Below are 24,556 nucleotides of genomic sequence, written 5' to 3' on the forward strand. Positions count from 1 at the left end.
GAACCAGGCGCTTAGTTGCCCTAGCCCTCGTGTAAGCCCACATACAATGTCCTTGAAAGCAAAATTGACGGTCTGCAGCTGTCTGATGCACTCGGTTTGATTTCTTTTTGCGAGATTGAAACAAAAAAAAAACTACAAAGCATCAACAATAATTACATTTGACAATATCAGTTCCTTGATAACGAAAATTTAAATTTGAAAGTGAGCCATAATCGATTATATTATGGTTCCTGAATTAAGCGAACTTAGTTTTGACGTTACGGTTTTACACCTCTTGCTTGTAGAAGTTTTTTTTTTTGGTTTTTTTGGTCCCTCCCTCCCCCCCCCCCCCCCCCCCCCCCCCCCCCCAAAAAAAAAAACCCCCCTCCCCCCCCCCCCAAAAAAAAACCCCCCCCCCCCCCCCCCCCCCAAAAAAATCCCCCCCAACCCCCCCCCCCCCCAAAAAACCCCCCCCCCAACCCCACACCCTAATAAAGGGAGTTGCCGAAACTTTGTTTTTTTTTTATAATTTCTTTGCATTTATTAGGTTTGATTTTATATATCTCGTATGAATTCGGCAACTTTTTTCTCTCACTGCTAGTGCAAAACTTTTGACGCATCATGTAGCTGATCACGGTCACCAAAGCAACGAGTAGGTCGATGCGCGCGCTTTAGTGATGTCATAATGAAACTCTGAGTGCTTGAGTTCTGTGGACTGAAAAAAGATGTCTTGATTTCACTACATTTATTCTTACCATGATTTCATGGATTCTGCTTCAAGCATTTTCGGACAAGTTATCCATTTCGTTTACACATGGCTTCCGGAGACAGTTAGGAATGCTAGGGAAAGGAAGAAAGCTTCTAGACAAAGTAAAAAGCGCGTAAATTTTTCACAGCCAGTAAAGGATAAAAGTGAAACCAGCCTTCCTATAGCGGTTTTGAAAAGCTCGCACGGACTTCCAAGTACTCCAAACACTTCAAACGTTCTTCTGTTGCGTTCCTTACCAAACACATGCCAGGGACGAGAGGGATTTTCACAAGAATTTTCAACTTGCAACCTGGAGGTCGTTGGCTATAAGTTTTTGTCAAACGAAAAGAAGATTAGCAAAAGATCAGCTTTAAAGCGGTGGTTGCGCCAAAGGACTAACGTTGTTCAAACTGCACATTTCGATGGACAGTTCTATGGAGGAAGCCACGATCTCTGCCGTAGAGAAATTTTTGAATGTTCACCAAGACTGGCGGGTAAGCCTTACACTGACTTTTTAGCTTTTGGAAATTGAAAACAATGATTTTAAAATAGAAGGGGGTTTCTCTAAACTAAAACTTAACAAGTAAAATAAAACCAATTCGGCTACATCTGCACATAGCCTTGAGTTGAGCCTTCGAGCTGGTGTAGCCGATCAGAGAGAGTCGTTTTGTTGCCATATTATATTCCGTGCTTGACACAAGTTGCCAGGTTTAACCGCGAGTTCGGATTGGTTAATTTCCTTATTTAAGGTGCTACGTGATTTGCTAAATGCGACAACGTTGATCAATTTGGTAAGTTCTAACAGTTTGTGAGCCGCTCGTGGAAACAGTGAGAACTTTTTCTTGGTATAATCTTCCAGAATAATTTTCATCCTGTCTAAGCAAAAACCCATTCATTGCCACATAGCCTTGAAAATCTCGAGCCTGTTTTTCTTTTTCTTTTCTTTTCTTATAAGAAAAGGTAGAATTTATAATTGCAAGGATGATAAATAAGTACTTCGGGTTAGGTTGGAGCAGCGTGAACACCACAGTTAATGACCATAGTTAGTCCCTCTACTAAACTATGTAATGACCGAATAAATGAAATTATTTTGCACGGCGGAGAGAAACAAGCATTGACATGATCCTCACCGTTAGCTCGCCAATTTAAGCGATTGAAGAAAAGAAATACAATTAAAGTCATAACAACTCCGAAAAACATCTTCCAAACTTAAAGTATAAGTGTACGCAAGAAAAAACAACAAAAGTTAACGTAATATTTCGGTTCTACAAAGATATCTGCTTGATTAGCATCAAAAGTGAGGCAGAGATGGGTGACAAACTTTGACACAGATGTCAAAGGTCAACAAGTCCTTTGATTTCGCGTTTGACAGGGATTTGACTCGCGTCAAAGTTAGTAATAGTTTTAATGCTATTCAAAGGTACCTTCAGTTGATACGAGTTTAAGTCACATTTCACGGTACCTTTGTCACACCTTTGATCAAAATCATAGGCGGCCTTTGCCACAATCAAAGGACTCAAAGGTATGCCAATGCAAAGGCTTTGTAAAGATGGCCTTTAACACCTTTACCCCCGAGTCAAAGGTATGTGTCAAAGCCAACATTTCGAGATATGATTATCTTGCAGATTCCAGATACCAGACCGGACATCTTCGTTTGAAAGGGAAAAGAAAACTTCCTCGGAGACAACGGTCAAGAGACGAACTAAACAAAACGATTGATGAAGAGCTCAATGAAACCAGAGGAAGTATCAATCTGAGCGAATCAATCTCTGTAATTAGACTTTGGCCTTCTTGTGCATAATAAAAAGTTTTGCCTGTGTGTTAGCATGAGTCATGTGGTCTTTTTTTCCATACCGATGACGTCACAACAGAGATCCATGCAGTGTCTAGCTGATTGGTTGGTGATTTCGCGCGCAAGTAGAGCACATCATCGATTTGCATTCTTAAAAATGAATTAATGTGGAAAGGGAGGCGCTTAGTAATTTTATAAGTTGCCGTGAATGCCACGGCTATTTCATCCTTTCTCTTAACTATTCGTCACACCGAATTTGAAGATAGAACGAAGAGATTCATTTTTATACTGAAGGGGGAATTCATGCGAATCATTCTGCCCCACTTATAAATGCCCAGGATCGTCTGTCTGATAACAAAAGTAAATCTTTCTCCGTTTTTATATAATTATCCCTCGTTCCTCCAGTGCTTCCTTGTTAACTTACGCTGTACTCGTATGTCCTCACAGAACATCGTGCTTTAAATATTTAGCTGAATTGGTAGTGAACAATTTTGCAAATAAAGTGCAGATCAAACAATTTAGTCAAACTGACCTTCTTTCAATATATCACCCTCATCATAACACAAAGATGTGATATTTTATTATACTTGGCTTCACACTAGAAGCTAAGTTAGTTTCAAGTAAGCACTTGACTTAGGTGCACTTGAAAATCTCAAGTCGCGTTTTACAAAATCTGGCTTCAAACTTGATGACAAAGTATACTAATTGAGGTACAAGCTGTCAATCATCTTCAGAATCGTGACAACGCTGCACGCCGCTTTCATTTGGCTTCCATTTTCCTATTGGTCAAGTGCGTACTCAAGTGTGGTGTGGACCATACTTGGCGGCGTACTTCGGATTCTTTGAACTACGAAAGTTTCCATGGTCACCAAGTAAAGTTAAAGTAAGTACGTTTTACCCCTTAACACACAAAGTAGGTTCCAAGTGCACTTAGATTATATTACGAGCTCTAATGTGAAGCCAAGTATAAAATAATCTGTACAATGCTAAGCTCGTTACAAATATACAACAGTCACTGGATACCGCGTTTACAGCATTTCTTTTAACTTCACGCACCGTCAAATTTTCAGTCTGTGATAATGGTAAAAAAGGTTTTCACCAATATCAGATGCTGAAAAAAGTCTGCGTTCAAACCTAGTGGCCCATCCGGCCGGAGTTATCCCGGTTTTAGTAGCATGAAGCGACTAGGAGTATTTCCACTCCCCCTCGATGGGATGCTAGTCTATCGCAGGGTTACCCCCAGGAGTATATTCGCCGGTACTCATTTATAAACCTGGGTGGAGAGAGAGGCACTATGAGAGTAAATTGTCTTACCCATGAATACAACACAATGACCCCGGCCAGGGATCAAACCCGGACCGGTTGATCCAGAGTCCAGCGCCTCCTTATGTGATAATAATCAGCTGTAAAGATAGTACAATTAGTTAGATTTTCTGTACTAGTTAGATTTTAGATTTTCTGTACTGGTTTATATATATACATTTCTTGAACCCTGAGGACATAAAATTAGATTCTCTCTACTGGACTTAATAAATTTCACACAGTACTAAATTTTAGTTGAGAGAAATTGATTATGTAGCTGTTTTATTATTATATATTGGAGATCAGCAGCGTTATTCTTAAAACCTACATTCCTGTCTTCTGTTAGCACTGTTCATTATCGTCAGTAATCAGCCGAACCTAACTGCTGGTGTAGAACAACTCAAAGTTAACGAACGTGTTAATTTACTTATCAGCTAACATGACGTTTTTTAGTATAATTGTTATCAAGTAATTATATGCTGTATAGGAAAACAAAGCATTAAGAAGGTTTTTATTACTTGCTAAACAGACAACAAGTTAAGTATTGTTTTTGAATATGTATTGAACATGCGTTCCTACAAATGAAGTTATAAACCGTATTATCAAAAACCCATATGGGTTTCATGGGTTTCTGGTATTATTTTATTGAATCGCGAGGAAACAACTTCCCCTAGTTTTAATAAGTCTGATAAACGGATTATACAGTTTAATGGAGAAAAAAGTGACAGTAGTCTTTTTGAGAAAAATCCAGGAAACGAAGCTAAACAACTGTTAAGCACTAAATACCGATTGTAGCTGTGAAAAAGTAAAAAGACAAGCGTTTTTATCCATCCGTATTTATAACGGTGATCTTAATGAATTTGATACCAACTCTATCCGCCCTGCCTTGTTTATAAACCTCCAGAGTAAGGCCTTGGCTGAGCATAAGCTGTTTTGAGTACTTTGCCGTGTTAATGAAGCCGCCGCCGTGCGCGGTGAAGCACGAACCCCATGGCTTATCCAGTTTAAAGGTGAAGACAAACTGATCGGGATAGAAGTTGGCAATTTCTTGAACAGGAGAGAATCTTTCAAACCAAGTCATGGCAGTCAGAGTTATCCCAGACTTCGCCTCCAGCCCATAGCAAGGAGCCAACTCACGATAGTTTAACGTGTCTATCGTCTCGACTCCGATAAAGTTGGTTCCATCTGACACGCCATATCTGACGTCACTGTCGCTCACTTGTCCGATGCTGACGTCATTAGCTACTGTTATTTCGACGGTCAGCGGAGTTTCATCTTTCAAGATACCAGCGGCCACCAGGGGAACTTTTAACAAGGCTGCATGTCTTATTGAGCCTCGGTTGAAAGTTATCTGGTCAGCGGTTGTGGAACGATTGATATTGATGTAAGACGAGTGTTTCTCGAGCCAGGAGGGCGTCATGACGTACTCTTTGAAAGGCACCTGTCAATAACAAATAAAAGTTGTCCTCTCCATATTAAATACCAAGTTTCCTCCATGAGGTGCGTTTCAAAGAGGGAACTGAGAATTGAGGTATTTTACGCAATTGAGTTATATTCAATAATTAAGCCTGGCATTCACCTAAAGGAAAAATGTCTTCTACAATAACTAGTAATACGTGACTCGCAGGGCCTCGCGAAGCTCTGGGTTGGGGAGGGGGGGGGGGTGTTATAAATAAGGAGTGGATTATTTGAAGTTGAACATTAATTGAATTGTACACATTCAATTTTCCACAGTAGGCAGGAAGATATATTTGTTAGAAATTTTATTTCAACGGGCATGGCCGCGACACCCTCGTTCCCAGGGTCTACTCCGCTTTAAAGATGGTGGCTTTTTCTGGTTCGTAAAGAGGTATAAAGCGTTGGGAAGCGCAGGCTATTTTCAAAATCATCGACAAATTATTGGATAGTCGCATTTTGGACATTTATTTGATGGCATAAAAAAAAGAAGAACGAACGGCAGGAGGATTCGAAGCCTCCGCCCGCGCGCCCCTGATGGCGATGAAAGGTTTATAGCCTGAATAGGCGTTGAGGGAGTATTATGTGGAAATCAATGTTATTTTAATCCGAAAAGAAAAACGATAAAAATGAAAGGCTCAGGATTCGAACCCACAAAAAAAAAGAAAAAAAAAAGAAAAAAAAAAACCCTAGCCGGATTCGAACCCTCGACCTCAGGTCCGAAGATCTGATTTCAAGTTCGACGCCTTACCATTGGGTCACCAGCGCGCGGCGGCCGTGTGACGTCATTTCCGCCACACACCAAGCTCACAAATATATATAGAAATATATATGACCGTAAACTCCACACGAGATTTCATCCCGCCTGATCCCTTTGAGGGACAAAATTATACACCCCGCTACGCTCGGCCTTCGGCCTCGCTTCGCGAGGAATTAGTTGTATTTGGAGAAAATTAAAGTTATCTTATCTTATGTTACCTTGCTTGTAAAAGATAAATCGTTTTGCGGCGCCACTAGCGATCGACTAGAATTGTGGGACCATGAAATGCCGTACATCCAACTTAGCAAAAACTTTATATTTCTGGTCCCCCTCTCCCTCCCCTCCCCCCCCCCCCCCTCTTCCTTAGTTATTCTCGTCTCTTTTTATATTTCAGAATTTTACGCAGTGTTGCTAAATTAAAGTTGGTATATCTCTCGCTTATCGCCTTTTCCTCCTCACCTCCCGTACTCACCCCCTTCTCCACTCATTTACTTTTTTTAGCGTACAGCAATGTAGAACTATTGCTACAAAAGTGAAAATAAAACATAACTGACACAGACCTTAACAGGGTAATCAAAGTAGGCCTGGGCGTAGCTCTTCTTCACCAGATAATCCCAGGGTTGCGTGTGCCGATCAGCATCGTTCAGCTCACAAATTAAGTCACCAAAGTGGAAATTAATGCTTTTGCAACGCTGGTCTTTAGAGCATTGGACATAACACTTGCCAATATTCTTCACAGTTTGCGATGAAATCACGTGACCTTTGAGATAACGTCCCCTTTCAGGGTATGTTGATTTGCATTGTTGGGTTGAATCGACGACAACGAGAGAGGACATCAACAATAGCAGCCAAAGCATTTCTGAAATGAGTGAAACGGTTAGTGGGAAGGTCGTATTTGTTAATATCCCACTATATCGATGATGGTTAAATGACTTGCATTCTTTCGACCTACAAGATTAATAATAGTTTAAGGATTTTTACTGCAATGTTTTTTTTAACTGCATAGAAATTCATTTCCATTACAGCTGTCCAAAAAAGGCGCCATTTTTGTCAGCAAGTTCATAGTCAAAGAATGAGAATGTTAACCAAAACAAATTAACGCACCTTTATTACCTTATCAAAAAAATATCGTGTATATTTTTCATGATCGATCAAGACGATTTCGTAACGTCACATTCGTTGTAGCAACTCTTTGCAGGTATAAAGGGTGTTTCAAGTAGCCGCAGCACTGTTTTCTGATTTTGTTGCAGTTGGCGTGGTTTCCAGTGCTGTGTTGAGAATCAGATTTCAAATACCAAAACATGCTCAGTTTTACCCCACCAATGTTTTTTTCAAACGTTGTGTCGTGAAAAATGATTAAACTATCGCCCCGTGTAACTAGCAAAACTAGTATAAACTTGTACTAGATACCCGTTAACGTCTGGTTTATTTTATACTATTGTTTCAAGTTGATAAGCCAGGTGTTTTTTCATACGCTCGGATGCAATGGCGATTCTTCAAGGTCTTAAAAAAATCAAACCATGTTTATGTATTCACCCGGACTGCAAGAAAAGGGTACTAGAAAGCAACTTCAAAATTTTTTAATGCACTAAATTGCTTTATTACTATTTCGTTGCCTTAGTTTTGGATTTCATAACAATTGTACAGGGCCAGAGTTAAATTGACTACATCTATCAGTTGCTAACGCGGTATATTAACATAACCGGTCGAGCTTAATTCACCGAAAAAATAATAAAGACCTACCAGTCTTAAGCTTCGGCTTCCAAACTCCATCCAATTACAGCACTGTGATATCAGAAAGAGATTTTAAAATTAAACCTGCGATCCGTGTACAAAACAAATCTGTGTCCACAAGCTCCAGTGCTGGCATTGAATAAACAGAACAGAAAAGTATAGGAAAAAGTTGATTAAACTTTTATAACTTCCTACAGAATGAAGTCTTCTTGTTTTTGTTACATAAACAGAAATATAAAAACATGAGTAAAATAAGTTTATTTTTCTACATACTACACAATATTTTATTCATGATCTTTAAATTTGTTTCTCACATAACATGCATAGCATGACTGCTTATAAAATTGAATGTTTTTAATGAGATCGGGTGATCTAAATATATCAAACATAGCCAGTATGCAGGGCTTTTTGTTTCGAGTAGAAAATAATACAAAAAAAATAATAATAAATAAAATGAAAATCATAAATGATTTTGATGTAGGTCGGTAATCAAGGTGGTATCACGTAGTGAATATGGAAAGATGTCAATACGTTCTTAAAATCTGTTTGTATTATATCCTCGCTACATAAAATGCAGTCTAATTCGTGTATTGATTGTAACTGTTAGCGATGAAGACATAAAGGAAATATTTGCTTTGTATAATTAACTTTCTACTTTCCCAATTAACGTTTCCCCTTCAATTTGTTGAGTTTTGATTTTTCTATAATTTAACGAAATCTATCTTCTAGCGTTTTCCAGCTACAATGAGCGCCAAAAGTGTTGAGACAGTCGGCACTTTTTGAGTACCTTGGACAAATTTTACCCCTCACCCCTTCAATATAACCCCCTTCCCCCGAAACAGTGTTGTATTTGCTATCTGCAAGACTTGCCTCGTTTGAGTACAACATTGAGAAGGGGGGAGGGGGAGTGGTTCAGAAGCGGCAGCAGATTAAAGGTGAAAAAACGGAAATTTTAAATTAGTATCAATTTCATCCAACTGTCTCAAGGACTTTTGACACCCATTGTAGTTTAATTTGTCGCCTCAAAATGTTATCAACTTACGTATCATAGTTGCTTTCGTGGCAAAATTTGCGAATACACTTTCCTTCTTATTTTTCTTCCTGAGCTCACTATGATTTGTTTCATATATTTATTTAGCCTGTGCACCTGGCGATTATTTTGGCGCGAACTGATAAACCTCTCGGCGGGCCAGCTACTCTGCAGGCTAATATTCGATCCATTCCCATTCAACGAGTGTTGAGGGCTTCGCTGAAAAGATGTTACAGTTCTCGTACTCCGTGCCGCCTGTTTTCTTATCATTTTTGAAAAACTTACACAACAAGTTCAATGCTTCCTAAGGCACTTTCTCTGTTCTTGTTTCCCTCCAAAAAAACCGCTGCCATGCATTCAAGTCTCTTTGCGTTTTAAGTTTGTTCTGTATTGGCCTGGTTTTTTTGCAAAATAAATTCAGGAATCTCGTCAACACTGTTGTTTTCTTTGTTTTCATTATCTTCAAGACCTATTTCTTTGTAAGCGGACTCCATATTGTTAGAAAGAAACAGAAAATCTCGTGTTGTCTCGAAAAATGTTTTAAGGGCAAATTACGAGAAAAACTTTTTGAAGTGGCGTCAGTAAAATTATTTTTCGCGGGAATCACAGCAGGAGATTTGCTGCACCGCTTACAGGGCCCTGGATGGGATGCTAGTCAATCGCAGGGTTCCCCCCAGCAGTAAATTCGCCGGTGCCCATTCTCCTCCCCATAGCCCTTATCTTAGCCAGCGAAGCCTTGGCACGAGAAACAAAGGGCTCTGGGACATAGGATTCTTGAATTAATTCGAATTTTTTTAATTGTCTGTTTGAAACAAAGAATTGTTGAACGGAAGTAAAAAACGTAACAACTCTCTCATACATTTGAAGTTAATGGAATCTTGAATCGCCCGCCACTTGAGTGGCACCTCAGTCGAACAAAACTTTGCTGTCCTGACACACTTTCACGTTTTAGGTGTAGAAAAAAGTTCAGAGAAAAAAATCACAACCCGTAGAGAAACAACACGACTTTTCTTCTATAGTAAGGTCTATTAAATGTGAAAAGAAAATCTGGGGAATTCTGTTACGCAATTGCGTACTTGGCGTAAAGACAGGTACGCCCCTGCATTATCTCCTCAACATCTGACGTTCTTGTTTGTACCGTGACTAATGTTCGTGACAAGGCGTTACGTATTAACTATCAATTTAATTTTCTATGATTTTCTTCGTGCAGCCAGTGCGTGCGTTTATTTGTGGCAAATTAATCACATCAGACTTTAATCCTTATATAATGAAAAGATAACCTTGTGGCACACCAATTTTACGCAATCTATTTTTTGGCGAAACAAATCGCCGACATTTTGGGACCCTCGACATTTCAGCCTCGACCCTCGACATTTTACTCTCGACCCTCGAAAGAAACCTAGCTACACTCAACGCGTAACGAGAATTGGCGTAACTAGTTTTTTCTCTCTTTTTATACGAACTAAATTAAATTATCTGTTTGCCGTTTTGCAGACACCGGTTCCTGGAACCGATTTTTTTTTAAATTTTTTTACACTATAGGTCGCAATATCGTTTATAGTTTATTGACATGTTATCTCGACTTTACTACGTTAAACTGGACAAACAAACAAGCAGAAAATATATCCCATAAAATGAAGGAAACCTATATTTTCTTAAATCTTACTAGGATTACGAGTAATTAAAGGATTTCGAACCGTCATCATAAAACGCAGACCGTGAAGACTGACTACTTTTTTCTAACACTGGTTCTCAAAATAACGTTCGACTTAGATTTTTCGGTTCTATTTACAAAATGGTGTTTGTAATATTACTCGAACCTCTGCTTACGGTCACTTCTCTCTAACGGACAGCATCATAGACCAGAAAAGAAACATAAGATAAGAACATTGGTAACCACTAGACATCTGCAAAATAAACGTAATATAACAAGATTAAAGCTCAACAGAATATTGCAAAAGAAACATAAAACAATATCAGTTCGCAACAGAAACACAATATATCAAGATTACAACATAATATAACAAGATTAGTGCGCATCACACAACTGAAAAATATAACATAATACAACAAGAGTGCTGCGCATTACACACCTGAAAAATACAACATCATAAAACGAGATTGCTGCGCATCATACGTCTGAAAAATACAACATTTTAAAACAAAATCAGTGCGAATCACTCATCTGAAAAAATTCAACGTGATATACGTACCTTGCTGCAAAACACACCTGAAAAATACAACAAGATATTTTTTTAATTCATTCATTCAAACAATGTAATACAAAATGAAAAAACTTACATGCAAAAGGGAAAACAGAAAAAAAATAATAATAATAGCACACTGTTTATAACTAGTGGGGATACATATGAAACAAAAACCGTCAGTAGTGACCACTGATGATTAACAAGAAACTAATACTACTTACTTAAATAATAAGAAATTACAGCAAGGTTTACAGGCAAGGTTAAGATAAAAAGTTACAGTTGAAAGGAAAGGGGCGTTAATTACAATTTGACTTTACATTTAAGTTTTCTGCGGATATTTATTATTCAGTACATGTTAACAGACACACTGGAGAGACGTTAAGGAGGAGCGCATTTTTCTATTTTCCATTGCAGCAACATTTTTCTCCTGAACTCTTGAAGATGAGGTTTTCTTTTAAGCCTTTTACAGTTATATAAATATTGCTTAAGGTAAATGATGAATAGGTGTAGTCTGTGTTTTGTTGTGGGATCAGACATATGATATGCGGCAGTACCGGTAATATAATTTAAAGTTATCTGTTTACTCGAAAAATAGAAAGCAGAGCTATGAACTTGATTAAACCAAGCAAAAGCGTCCGATAAAAAGGATTTTGTAATGTTACAATCTAAAAAAGCCTGTTCAATTGAATCGAGGTTTTGACAAAAAATGCATGTTGCGTTATCGACCATAGCTTTTAAGTTCTTTCTTCGTGACGATTATTCTATGTACTATATACCTAGATTGCTACGCATCACCAACCTGAAAAATACACCATGACATGCATACCTAACTGCGTATCACACACCTGAAAAATACAGCATGACATACATACCTAACTGCGCATCACACACCTGAAAAATACAACATGACATACATACCTAACTGCGCATCACACACCTGAAAAATTCAACATGACATACATACCTAACTGCGCATCACACAACCGAAAAATACAACATGACATACATACCTAACTGCGCATCACACACCTGAAAAGTACAACATAACATACATACCTAACTGCGCATCACACAACTGAAAAATACAACATGACATACATACCTAACTGCACATCACACACCTGAAAAATACAACATGGCATACATAACTAACTGCGCATCACACTCCTGAAAAATACAACATGACATACATACCTTAACTGCGCATAACACACCTGAAAAATACAACATGACATACATACCTAACTGCGCATCACACACCTGAAAAATACAACATGATATACATACCTTGTTGAACAATACACACCTGAAAAATACAACATGACATACATACCTAACTGCGCATCACACAATTGAAAAATACAACATGACATACATACCTTAACTGCGCATCACACATCTGAAAAATACAACATGATATACATACCTTACTGCGCATCACACACCTGAAAAATACATCATGACATACATACCTAACTGCGCATCACACACCTGAAAAACACAACATGACATACATACCTTAACTGCGCATCACACACCTGAAAAATACAACATCACATACATACCTTAACTGCGCATCACACACCTGAAAAATACAACATGACATACATACCTAACTGCGCATCACACACCTGAAAACTACAACATGACATACATACCTAACTGCGCATCACACACCTGAAAAATACAACATGACATACATACCTAACTGCGCATCACACACCTGAAAAATACAACATGACATACATACCTTAACTGCGCATCACACACCTGAAAAATACAACATGACATACATACCTAACTGCGCATCACACACCTGAAAACTACAACATGACATACATACCTAACTGAGCATCACACACCTGAAAAATACAACATGACATACATACCTAACTGCGCATCACACACCTGAAAACTACAACATGACATACATACCTAACTGCGCATCACACACCTGAAAAATACAACATGACATACATACCTAACTGCGCATCACACACCTGAAAAATACAACATGACATACATACCTAACTGCGCATCACACACTTGAAAAATACAACATGACATACATACCTAACTGCGCATCACAAACCTGAAAAATACAACATGACATACATACCTAACTGCGCATCACACACTTGAAAAATACACCATGACATACATACCTAACTGCGCATCACACACCTGAAAAATACAACATGACATACATACCTTAACTGCGCATCACACACCTGAAAAATACAACATGACATACATACCTTAACTGCGCATCACACACCTGAAAAATACAACATGACATACATACCTAACTGCGCATCACACACCTGAAAAATACAACATGATATACATACCTTGCTGCACAATACACACCTGAAAAATACAACATGACATACATACCTTAACTGCGCATGACACACACTTGAAAAATACAACATGACATACATACCTTAACTGCGCATCACACACCTGCAAAATACAACATGACATACATACCTAACTGCGCATCACACACCTGAAAAATACAACATGACATACATACCTAACTGCGCATCACACACCTGAAAAATACATCATGACATACATACCTAACTGCGCATCACACACCTGAAAAATACAACATGACATACATACCTTAACTGCGCATCACAAACCTGAAAAATACATCATGGCATACATACCTAACTGCGCATCACACACCTGAAAAATACAACATGACATACATACCTAACTGCGCATCATACACCTAAAAAATACAACATGACATACATACCTTAACTGCGCATCACACACCTGAAAAATACAACATGACATACATACCTAACTGCGCATCACACACCTGAAAAATACAACATGACATACATACCTTGCTGCACAATACACACCTGAAAAATACAACATGACATACATAACTAACAGCCCATCACACATCTGAAAAATACAACATGACATACATACCTTAACTGCGCATCACACACCTGAAAAATAAAACATGACATACATACCTAACTGCGCATCACACACCTGAAAAATACAACATGACATACATACCTTGCTGCACAATACACACCTGAAAAATACAACATGACATACATACCTAACAGCGCATCACACATCTGAAAAATACAACATGACATACATACCTAACTGCGCATCACACACCTGAAAAATACAACATGACATACATACCTTAACTGCGCATCACACACCTGAAAAATACAACATGACATACATACCTAACTGCGCATCACACACCTGAAATATACATCATGACATACATACCTAACTGCGCATCACACACCTGAAAAATACAACATGACATACATACCTTAACTGCGCATCACACACCTGAAAAATACAACATGACATACATACCTAACTGCGCATCACACACCTGAAATATACATCATGACATACATACCTAACTGCGCATCACACACCTGAAAAATAAAACATGACATACATACCTAACTGCGCATCACACACCTGAAAAATACAACATGACATACATACCTTGCTGCACAATACACACCTGAAAAATACAACATGACATACATACCTAACAGCGCATCACACATCTGAAAAATACAACATGACATACATACCTAACTGAGCATCACACACCTGAAAAATACAACATGACATACATACCTTAACTGCGCATCACACACCTGAAAAATACAACATGACATACATACCTTCACTGCGCATCACACACCTGAAAAATACAACATGACATACATACATAACTGCGCATCACACATCTGAAAAATACAACATGACATACATACCTTAACTGCGCATCACAAACCTGAAAAATACATCATGACATACATACCTAACTGCGCATAACACACCTGAAAAACACAACATGACATACATACCTAACTGCGCATCACACAACTAAAAAATACAACATGACATACATACCTTAACTGCGCATCACACACCTGAAAAATACAACATGACATACATACCTAACTGCGCATCATACACCTAAAAAATACAACATGACATACATACCTAACTGCGCATCACACACCTGAAAAATACAACATGACATACATACCTTGCTGCGCATTACACGCCTGCAAAATACAACATGACATACATACCTAACTGCGCATCACACACCTGAAAAATACAACATGGCATACATACCTAACTGCGCATCCCACTCCTGAAAAATACAACATGACATACATACCTTAACTGCGCATAACACACCTGAAAAATACAACATGACATACATACCTAACTGCGCATCACACACCTGAAAAATACAACATGACATACATACCTAACTGCGCATCACACACCTGAAAAATACAACATGACATACATACCTAACTGCGCATCAAACATCTGAAAAATACAACATGACATACATACCTTAACTGCGAATCACACACCTGAAAAATACAACATGACATACATACCTTAACTGCGCATCACACACCTGAAAAATACAACATAACATACATACCTTAACTGCGCATCACACACCTAAAAAATACAACATGACATACAAACCTAACTGCGCATCAAACACCTGAAAAATACAACATGACATACATACCTTAACTGCGCATCACACACCTAAAAAATACAACATGACATACATACCTAACTGCGCATCACACACCTAAAAAATACAACATGACATACATACCTAACTGCGCATCACACACCTGAAAAATACAACATGACATACATACGTAACTGCGCATCACACACCTGAAAAATACAACATGACATACATACCTAACTGCGCATCACACAACTGAAAAATACAACATGACATACATACCTTAACTGCGCATCACACACCTGAAAAATACAACATGACATACATACCTAACTGCGCATCACACAACTGAAAAATACAACATGACATACATACCTAACAGCGCATCACACATCTGAAAAATACAACACGACATACATACCTAACTGCGCATCACACACCTGAAAAATACAACATGACATACATACCTAACTGCGCATCACACACCTGAAAAATACAACATGACATACATACCTAACTGCGCACCAAACACCTGAAAAATACAACATGACATACATACCTTAACTGCGCATCACAAACCTGAAAAATACATCATGGCATACATACCTAACTGCGCATAACACACCTGAAAAACACAACATGACATACATACCTAACTGCGCATCACACACCTAAAAATTACAACATGACATACTTACCTAACTGCGCATCACACACCTGCAAAATACAACATGACATACATACCTAACTGCGCATCACACACCTGAAAAATACAACATGACATATATACCTTGCTGCGCATCACACACCTGAAAAATACAACATGACATACATACCTAACTGCGCATCACACACCTGAAAAATAAAATATGACATACATACCTAACTGCGCATCACACACCTGAAAAATACAACATGACATACATACCTAACAGCGCATCACACATCTGAAAAATACAACATGACATACATACCTAACTGCGCATCACACACCTTGAAAAATACAACATGACATACATACCTAACTGCGCATCACACACCTGAAAAATACAACATGACATACATACCTAACTGCGCATCACACAACTGAAAAATACAACATGACATACATACCTAACTGCGCATCACACACCTGAAAAATACAACATGACATACATACCTAACTGCGCATCAAACACCTGAAAAATACAACATGACATACATACCTAACTTCGCATCACACACCTGAAAAATACAACATGACATACATACCTAACTGCGCATCACACATCTGAAAAATACAACATGACATACATACCTAACTGCGCATCACACACCTGAAAAATACAACATGACATACATACCTAACTGCGCATCAAACATCTGAAAAATACAACATGACATACATACCTTAACTGCGAATCACACACCTGAAAAATATAACATGACATACATACCTTAACTGCGCATCACACACCTGAAAAATACAACATAACATACATACCTTAACTGCGCATCACACACCTGAAAAATACAACATGACATACATACCTAACTGCGCATCACACAACTGAAAAATACAACATGACATACATACCTTAACTGCGCATCACACATCTGAAAAATACAACACGACATACATACCTTAACTGCGCATCACACACCTGAAAAATACAACATGACATACATACCTAACTGCGCATCAAACACCTGAAAAATACAACATGACATACATACCTTAACTGCGAATCACACACCTGAAAAATACAACATGACATACATACCTTAACTGCGCATCACGCACCTGAAAAATACAACATGACATACATACCTAACTGCGCATCACACACCTGAAAAATACAACATGACATACAAACCTAACTGCGCATCAAACACCTGAAAAATACAACATGACATACATACCTTAACTGCGCATCACACACCTAAAAAATACAACATGACATACATACCTAACTGCGCATCACACACCTGAAAAATACAACATGACATACATACCTAACTGCGCATCACACACCTGAAAAATACAACATGACATACATACCTAACTGCGCATCACACACCTGAAAAATACAACATGACATACATACCTAACTGCGCATCACACAACTGAAAAATACAACATAAAAAACATACCTAACTGCGCATCACACACCTGAAAAATACAACATGACATACATACCTAACTGCGCATCAAACACCTGAAAAATACAACATGACATACATACCTAACTGCGCATCACACACCTGAAAAATACAACATGACATACATACCTAACAGCGCATCACACATCTGAAAAATACAACATGACATACATACCTAACTGCGCATCACACACCTGAAAAATACAACATGACATACATACCTAACTGCGCATCAAACACCTGAAAAATACAACATGACATACATACCTTAACTGCGCATCACACACCTGAAAAATACAACATGACATACATACCTTAACTGCGCATCACACACCTGAAAAATACAAGATGACATACATACCTAACTGCGCATCACACACCTGAAAAATACAACATGACATACATACCTTAACTGCGAATCACACACCTGAAAAATACAACATGACATACATACCTTAACTGCGCATCACACACCTGAAAAATACAACATGACATACATACCTTAACTGCGCATCACACACCTAAAAAATACAACATGACATACATACCTAACAGCGCATCACACAACTAAAAAATACAACATGACATACATACCTAACAGCGCATCACACATCTGAAAAATACAACATGACATACATACCTAACTGCGCATCACACACCTGAAAAATACAACATGACATACATACCTAACTGCGCATCAAACACCTGAAAAATACAACATGACATACATACCTTAACTGCGAATCACACACCTGAAAAATACAACATGACATACATACCTTAACTGCGCATCACGCACCTGAAAAATACAACATGACATACATACCTAACTGCGCATCACACACCTGAAAAATACAACATGACATACATACCTAACTGCGCATCAAACACCTGAAAAATACAACATGACATACATACCTTAACTGCGCATCACACACCTAAAAAATACAACATGACATACATACCTAACTGCGCATCACACACCTAAAAAATACAACATGACATACATACCTAACTGCGCATCACACACCTGAAAAATACAACATGACATACATACCTAACTGCGCATCACACACCTGAAAAATACAACATGACATACATACCTAACTGCGCATCACACAACTGAAAAATACAACATGACATACATACCTAACTGCGCATCACACACCTGAAAAATACAACATGACATACATACCTAACTGCGCATCACACACCTAAAAAATACAACATGACATACATACCTAACTGCGCATCACACACCTGAAAAATACAACATGACATACGTACCTAACTGCGCATCACACACCTGAAAAATACAACATGACATACATACCTAACTGCGCATCACACACCTGAAAAATACAACATGACATACATACCTAACTGCGCATCACACACCTGAAAACTACAAGATGACATACATACCTAACTGCGCATCACACACCTAAAAAATATAACATGACATACATACCTTAACTGCGCATCACACACCTAAAAAATACAACATGACATACATACCTTAACTGCGCATCAAACACCTGAAAAATACAACATGACATACATACCTTAACTGCGCATCACACACCTGAAAAATACAACATGACATACATACCTTAACTGCGAATCACACACCTGAAAAATATAACATGACATACATACCTTAACTGCGCATCACACACCTGAAAAATACAACATGACATACATACCTTAACTGCGCATCAAACACCTGAAAAATACAACATGACATACATACCTTAACTGCGCATCACACACCTGAAAAATACCACATGAAATACATACCTAACTGCGCATCACACAACTGAAAAATACAACATGACATACATACCTAACTGCGCATCACACACCTGAAAAATACAACATGACATACATACCTAACTGCGCATCACACACCTAAAAAATACAACATGACATACATACCTAACTGCGCATCACACACCTGAAAAATACAACATGACATACGTACCTAACTGCGCATCACACACCTGAAAAATACAACATGACATACATACCTAACTGCGCATCACACACCTGAAAAATACAACATGACATACATACCTAACTGCGCATCACACACCTGAAAACTACAAGATGACATACATACCTAACTGCGCATCACACACCTAAAAAATATAACATGACATACATACCTTAACTGCGCATCACACACCTAAAAAATACAACATGACATACATACCTTAACTGCGCATCAAACACCTGAAAAATACATCATGACATACATACCTTAACTGCGCATCACACACCTGAAAAATACAACATGACATGTGTTATTTTCCACTGGCTGAGTGAAACGAAATAAGTGGAAAATGTTTTTCTCACACACCGCTGGGACCTGGGAAAGGGTCATGTGACTTTTGGCGGGCAGTTGTTTTTGTTGCGTCCGCCATTGCTGACCTTTTTGTATTGTTTGCCGAAGTTAATCTGGTTTTTATCCGAAGTCCAAGGTTTTTTCCGATCTACAATATCATGCCTAAAGAAAGTAAACGTTCAAAGACGAGCTCACGAGCGGTCCAGCGCTTGGAACCATACAACAAAAGCCCAGCTGGACGATCTCACAGTCGATCGCAACACGGGAGTTCGGCCGAGTCATCGCGGGAGAAGGAGCGAACGCCAGCCGCGGCAGAGGATCCCCCTTCTTGGGCGAAGGAATTGCTCAATCAGCAGAAGGAGTACGGACAAGAATTGAAAAGACTCAAAAGCGAACTCGAGTCTGCTAAACGTTCGAAACATGAGAAGCAGGGTGACAAAGAGCCCGAGTTCAAGTTCGAGGGTAACAAGAAGCAGTACCGTTTGAACAAGGATGTGCTTGGAAAGATCAACACGGCAATGGACACTAGCGACGATGAAGAGCGAAAGAATTTACTTCTAGAAGGTGAGGCTTTACTTGTGGAACGTAACAAGCATATTTGTCTCGCGGATAAATATGGCTGGGATACTGTAGAATGTTATACGGCAGAGCCACTTGCTAGTGACTCCGGAGATGAGAAACGCATAAAAAAGGCGATAAAGGAAAGTAAACTGTTGAGAGAAGAAAAGCGTAAGTCGGTGGCCCAAACGAAGTGGAAGAACAAAAAGATTCCCCAGCGGGACGATCGGTCTAGGCGCGTGGTTCTCGAGAAATCCAGTGGCTATGTTTCGGCGGGAAAGTCCCTCAACAATACAGCACGTGATTCACAACAAGTCTGTTTTCGTTGCTTCCGAAGTGGCCATTTCGCGCGCGAATGCCGAGCATCCGTTGTGGGAAAAACAACCGAGTGGTCCCGAAGTACGGCACAGTCTTCAGGAAATCAACAGTAGGGAACTTGTTGCTACCGAGTGCGAAGAAGATAGTTATTGTTCTGGTGAGCTTGATTGTGTTGAATTTAATGTTGTTGAAATTGAATTAGCCTGTGCTATCCCTGTGAAAGGAAGGCTGAGGGAGAGACTTGATTTTTGGAAGAGTATTGGGGCCAGCAGGTGGGTGCTTGATGTGCTAAGTGATGGCTATAGTTTACCTTTTATTTCTCTGCCACAGAGGGCATTCTTTCAAAATCATCATAGTGTTACTGAGAATGTAGATTTTGTCAGTCATGAAGTGTCCAAGTTACTTGTTTCTGGCGCTATAGCTGAAGTCTCTAGAGAAGATTTGTCAGTCTGCAATCCCTTGGGTGTTGTTAGAAACTCTGCAGGCAAGCCTCGCTTGATTCTTGATTTACGTTATGTTAACCAGCACTTACGGTCTTGTAAATTTAAATATGAGGATATACGAACTGCTGCAGACTTGTTTTCTATGGGCGATTGGTTTTTTAAGTTCGACTATAAGAGTGGCTACCATCACATAGAGATTTTCCCGCTGCATTGTCGTTTCCTTGGATTCTCTTTCGTCTATGAAGGTCGCCTTAGATTTTTTCAGTTCTTGGTCCTCCCGTTTGGTTTGTCCACGGGCCCTTATCTTTTTACTAAGATTCAAAGAGCGCTAGTCAAGCACTGGAGAGGAAAAGGCTTCCGAATATTTACCTACTTGGATGATGGGGCGGGTGCACATCAGGTCCGGGAAGTGGCTGTGAAGTTGTCTGCATTGGTACGTGAGGACATTGCTTTAAGTGGGTTTGTTGCTAATGAGGAGAAAAGCCAGTGGGTTCCAGTACAGTCAGGAGAGCTCTTGGGATTTGTTATGGATTTGCAGTACGGAATTTTTCATGTGCCGGAAAGGAGAGTGCAAGACCTTAGACAATTGATAAACATGATTGTAGAGAAGCGCTTTACAGTTTCAGCAAGATGCCTTTCACGCCTAACAGGGTCTCTGGTATCTATGGGACTTGCACTTGGCCCAGTTGTGCGTCTCTGGACACGTAGTATCTACAGTGATATATGCCGTGCCAATTGCTGGGATAAGCCTTTCTGTATTTCGCAAGAGAGCCAATCGGAGGTGCTGTTCTGGAAGGATAATTTTAATTGTAATGGGTACCCTATCTGGTCTCCCAGTCCAAAGGTAGAAGTTCTTTGTTATTCCGATGCAAGTGGACAGGGCTGGGGAGGATATGCTGTACAGTTTTCCGAGAAAGTAGCCAGGGGTAGCTGGTCTCGTGCGGATAGCGTGAAGAGCTCTTCATTCCGGGAGGTGAAGGCCATCAGGCTTGTCCTGGAATCTTATTCTGAAGAACTCAGGGGGAAGGATGTTCTTCATCGTACGGATAATAAGAATGCTGAAATTGTTCTGTCAGTTGGTAGCCGCAAAAAAGAGTTACATCAGGAGGCGGTGGCAGTTTACAAACTGTGTCGACAGTTGAACATTCGTTTGTCTGTTGAATGGGTGAGCCGGGACAACAATGTGGAGGCAGATATCTTGTCAAGGTTTGATGACCCCAACGATTACATGCTGGATCCTTCCTGCTTCCATTATATCGATGAAGTTTGGGGCCCTCACACGGTTGACCGTTTTGCAAGTGTGCAGACAAAGCAGCTAGAGAGGTACTGCAGTAGATATCGCAATCCAGGGTGTGAGGCGGTCGATGCATTTACTGTCACCTGGTCAGAGGAAAACAATTGGCTTTTTCCACCCCCTTATCTCATACCACGTGTACTGAGGCATATGTCAGCTGGTGGTGAGGATGGCACTCTACTCGTTCCTCAATGGCCTTCAGCTGTTTGGTGGCCACTCCTGGTTGAGATGACTGGGTCGTGGAGAACCTTCGTCACTGACTCAATTGTGATTCAACCGTATGAAGGGATTTTTCTATCTGGAGCAGAGGCTAGCAGTATTTTTACAGCAGGGATCCCATCCTTTCATATCATTGCTCTTCGCCTTTGCTTTAGTGACCAATGTGATTGACAGTGGATACCTTGTGCTGTTTTGGCATTGTCTTGTAGTCAGATACAGGTACTGAGGGATTGCTATGTCCCTGGAAGAGCAGGTGGCCTGTCTACCATGTAGCTGTTATCGTTTAATTTTTGTCACTACCGTTTGGGTGGATACAGTGCATTTCTGCTGTCATGGCAGTTAAGCCTCTAGCTGTGTTGGCCAGAGAGGCTAATCGTGCTATTAAATAGCTGAATTTCTACGTTGTTATCCTCATGTTGCCGTTTTGGGCTAGTCAGTGCAATTGTTTTGCTGTCATGGCAATTTTGTCCCCAGCCGTGTTGGCCAAAGGGGATTATTGTTCCCACCAAGACCACTTGTGGCTGTGTTGGCTATGTGGTGATAGGAATGTGGAATGTGTGCATGCTCACCATTTGTTGTAACTGTTATCCTCTGTTGGCATTGTTCTTTGATGATGGCATTTTGCTTTAGTGATGTATTAAAACTGGTTGCTCACTGTCGGCATAATTTAATTGCAGTGCCTGACTCTGTCCAGAAGGAGGTGAACTTGTCTGTTTGGTTGGATGATGAGCTCTTGAACCATCCACAGCTGCAGCCACTGGCTAGATCTCTACCTAGTATTTTAGTTCAAGATAGAGCACCAAAGACTGTCAGTTCATATGTTCGGGCATATCAAGCATGGAAGAAATGGGCCATCCAGTGTAGTGCCACAGCTTTACCTGCTAATCCTGTAATTTTTGCCCTGTATTTGGTGCATCTTATCCAGCAAGGGAGCTCAGTTTTCATCGCTAAATTCCGCGGTATATGGTTCTAACTGGGTTCACAAGAAAAGCGGTTGCCAAGAGCTGAGTGATCACCCCATCATCCGGCAAGTAGCAGATGCTGGTCGACGAATTCTGGCAAAACCTCCAAATCGCAAGAAGGCCTTAGAAGTGAGCGAGGTCATGGGGGTCATCCGTCGGCTTGAACAGGGCCACCTGGGGGATATTCAAGTTGCGGCCATGTTTGCATTGGGATTCTTTGGCTTCCTTCGTTGGGACGATCTGAGCAATTTGACTGTTGATAACCTTCAGTTTGCAGATACCCATCTGGCAATTTTTCTTGCGCAGAGGAAGAATGACCAGTTCCGGGAAGGTTCTTGGGTATTTATAGCACGCAGCGATTCTTCACCATGCCCTGTTGCAGTGGTAGAGAAGTTCTTGAAAGTGGGCAGCCACGATAGGAAGTCACGACTCTTTCGTCGGATTCTGCATACCAAAAAGAGGATGGAGCTCAGAAAGGAGCCCATGTCTTACAGTCGGGCGAATGAGCTAATAAAGAAGGAGCTGTTGCAGGAAGGGCTTGAGCCAAGTTTGTATGGAATCCACAGTCTAAGAGCAGGAGGAGCATCGGCAGCGGCAGCCTTGGGAATACCTGATAGACTCTTTCAAAGGCAAGGGGGATGGCGAAGTGAGAAGTCTAGAAATAATTACATTCAGGAGTCTCTCGAGTCACTGCTAACTGTTACTAAGACAATCCAAGGCTAGGAACTAAACAAACTCTTA

General features: G+C 39.8%; 4 protein-coding genes across 4 annotated transcripts; 3 read left to right on the forward strand and 1 right to left on the reverse strand.

The window, feature by feature from the left end:
- The first annotated feature begins 670 nt into the window (after positions 1–670).
- Positions 671–2,548, forward strand: LOC144657226 (uncharacterized). The gene is made up of 2 exons (XM_078517531.1): positions 671–1,221; positions 2,353–2,548. The coding sequence occupies exons 1-2, from the start codon at positions 744–746 to the stop codon at positions 2,526–2,528; spliced, it is 654 nt and encodes a 217-aa protein (XP_078373657.1). The 5' UTR covers positions 671–743; the 3' UTR covers positions 2,529–2,548.
- A 1,427-nt stretch (positions 2,549–3,975) lies between these two features.
- On the reverse strand, positions 3,976–8,774 carry LOC144658431 (uncharacterized). The gene is made up of 3 exons (XM_078518830.1): positions 7,780–8,774; positions 6,597–6,895; positions 3,976–5,262 (listed from the first exon to the last, which is right to left on the reverse strand). Exons 2-3 carry the CDS (start codon positions 6,891–6,893, stop codon positions 4,645–4,647), a joined length of 915 nt encoding a protein of 304 aa, XP_078374956.1. The 5' UTR covers positions 6,894–6,895; positions 7,780–8,774; the 3' UTR covers positions 3,976–4,644.
- An 11,938-nt stretch (positions 8,775–20,712) lies between these two features.
- LOC144658833 (uncharacterized) lies at positions 20,713–23,029 on the forward strand. The gene has a single exon (XM_078519315.1). It carries the CDS (start codon positions 20,844–20,846, stop codon positions 23,022–23,024), a length of 2,181 nt encoding a protein of 726 aa, XP_078375441.1. The 5' UTR covers positions 20,713–20,843; the 3' UTR covers positions 23,025–23,029.
- A 437-nt stretch (positions 23,030–23,466) lies between these two features.
- LOC144657911 (integrase/recombinase xerD homolog) lies at positions 23,467–24,538 on the forward strand. The gene is made up of 2 exons (XM_078518253.1): positions 23,467–23,570; positions 23,779–24,538. The coding sequence occupies exons 1-2, from the start codon at positions 23,467–23,469 to the stop codon at positions 24,536–24,538; spliced, it is 864 nt and encodes a 287-aa protein (XP_078374379.1).
- Positions 24,539–24,556: the final 18 nt, after the last annotated feature.

This window comes from Oculina patagonica, chromosome 6 (assembly GCF_052425735.1).
Source record: "Oculina patagonica isolate OP01 chromosome 6, crgOcupat, whole genome shotgun sequence".
Classification (NCBI taxonomy): domain Eukaryota; kingdom Metazoa; phylum Cnidaria; class Anthozoa; order Scleractinia; family Oculinidae; genus Oculina; species Oculina patagonica.

What these genes read in the sequence shown, in the direction of transcription:
- LOC144658833 (XM_078519315.1), top strand. Translation starts at nt 20,844, where the DNA reads ATGTTTCGGCGGGAAAGTCCCTCAACAATACAGCACGTGATTCACAAC.
- LOC144657911 (XM_078518253.1), top strand. Translation starts at nt 23,467, where the DNA reads ATGGCATTTTGCTTTAGTGATGTATTAAAACTGGTTGCTCACTGTCGG. An exon ending in GAGGTGAACTTGTCTGTTTG is followed by an intron (nt 23,571 to 23,778) that starts GTTGGATGATGA and finishes CATCTTATCCAG; the next exon opens with CAAGGGAGCTCAGTTTTCAT.
- LOC144658431 (XM_078518830.1), bottom strand. Translation starts at nt 6,893, where the DNA reads ATGCTTTGGCTGCTATTGTTGATGTCCTCTCTCGTTGTCGTCGATTCA. An exon ending in ACTTTGATTACCCTGTTAAG is followed by an intron (nt 5,263 to 6,596) that starts GTCTGTGTCAGT and finishes TGTTATTGACAG; the next exon opens with GTGCCTTTCAAAGAGTACGT.
- LOC144657226 (XM_078517531.1), top strand. Translation starts at nt 744, where the DNA reads ATGGATTCTGCTTCAAGCATTTTCGGACAAGTTATCCATTTCGTTTAC. An exon ending in ATGTTCACCAAGACTGGCGG is followed by an intron (nt 1,222 to 2,352) that starts GTAAGCCTTACA and finishes ATTATCTTGCAG; the next exon opens with ATTCCAGATACCAGACCGGA.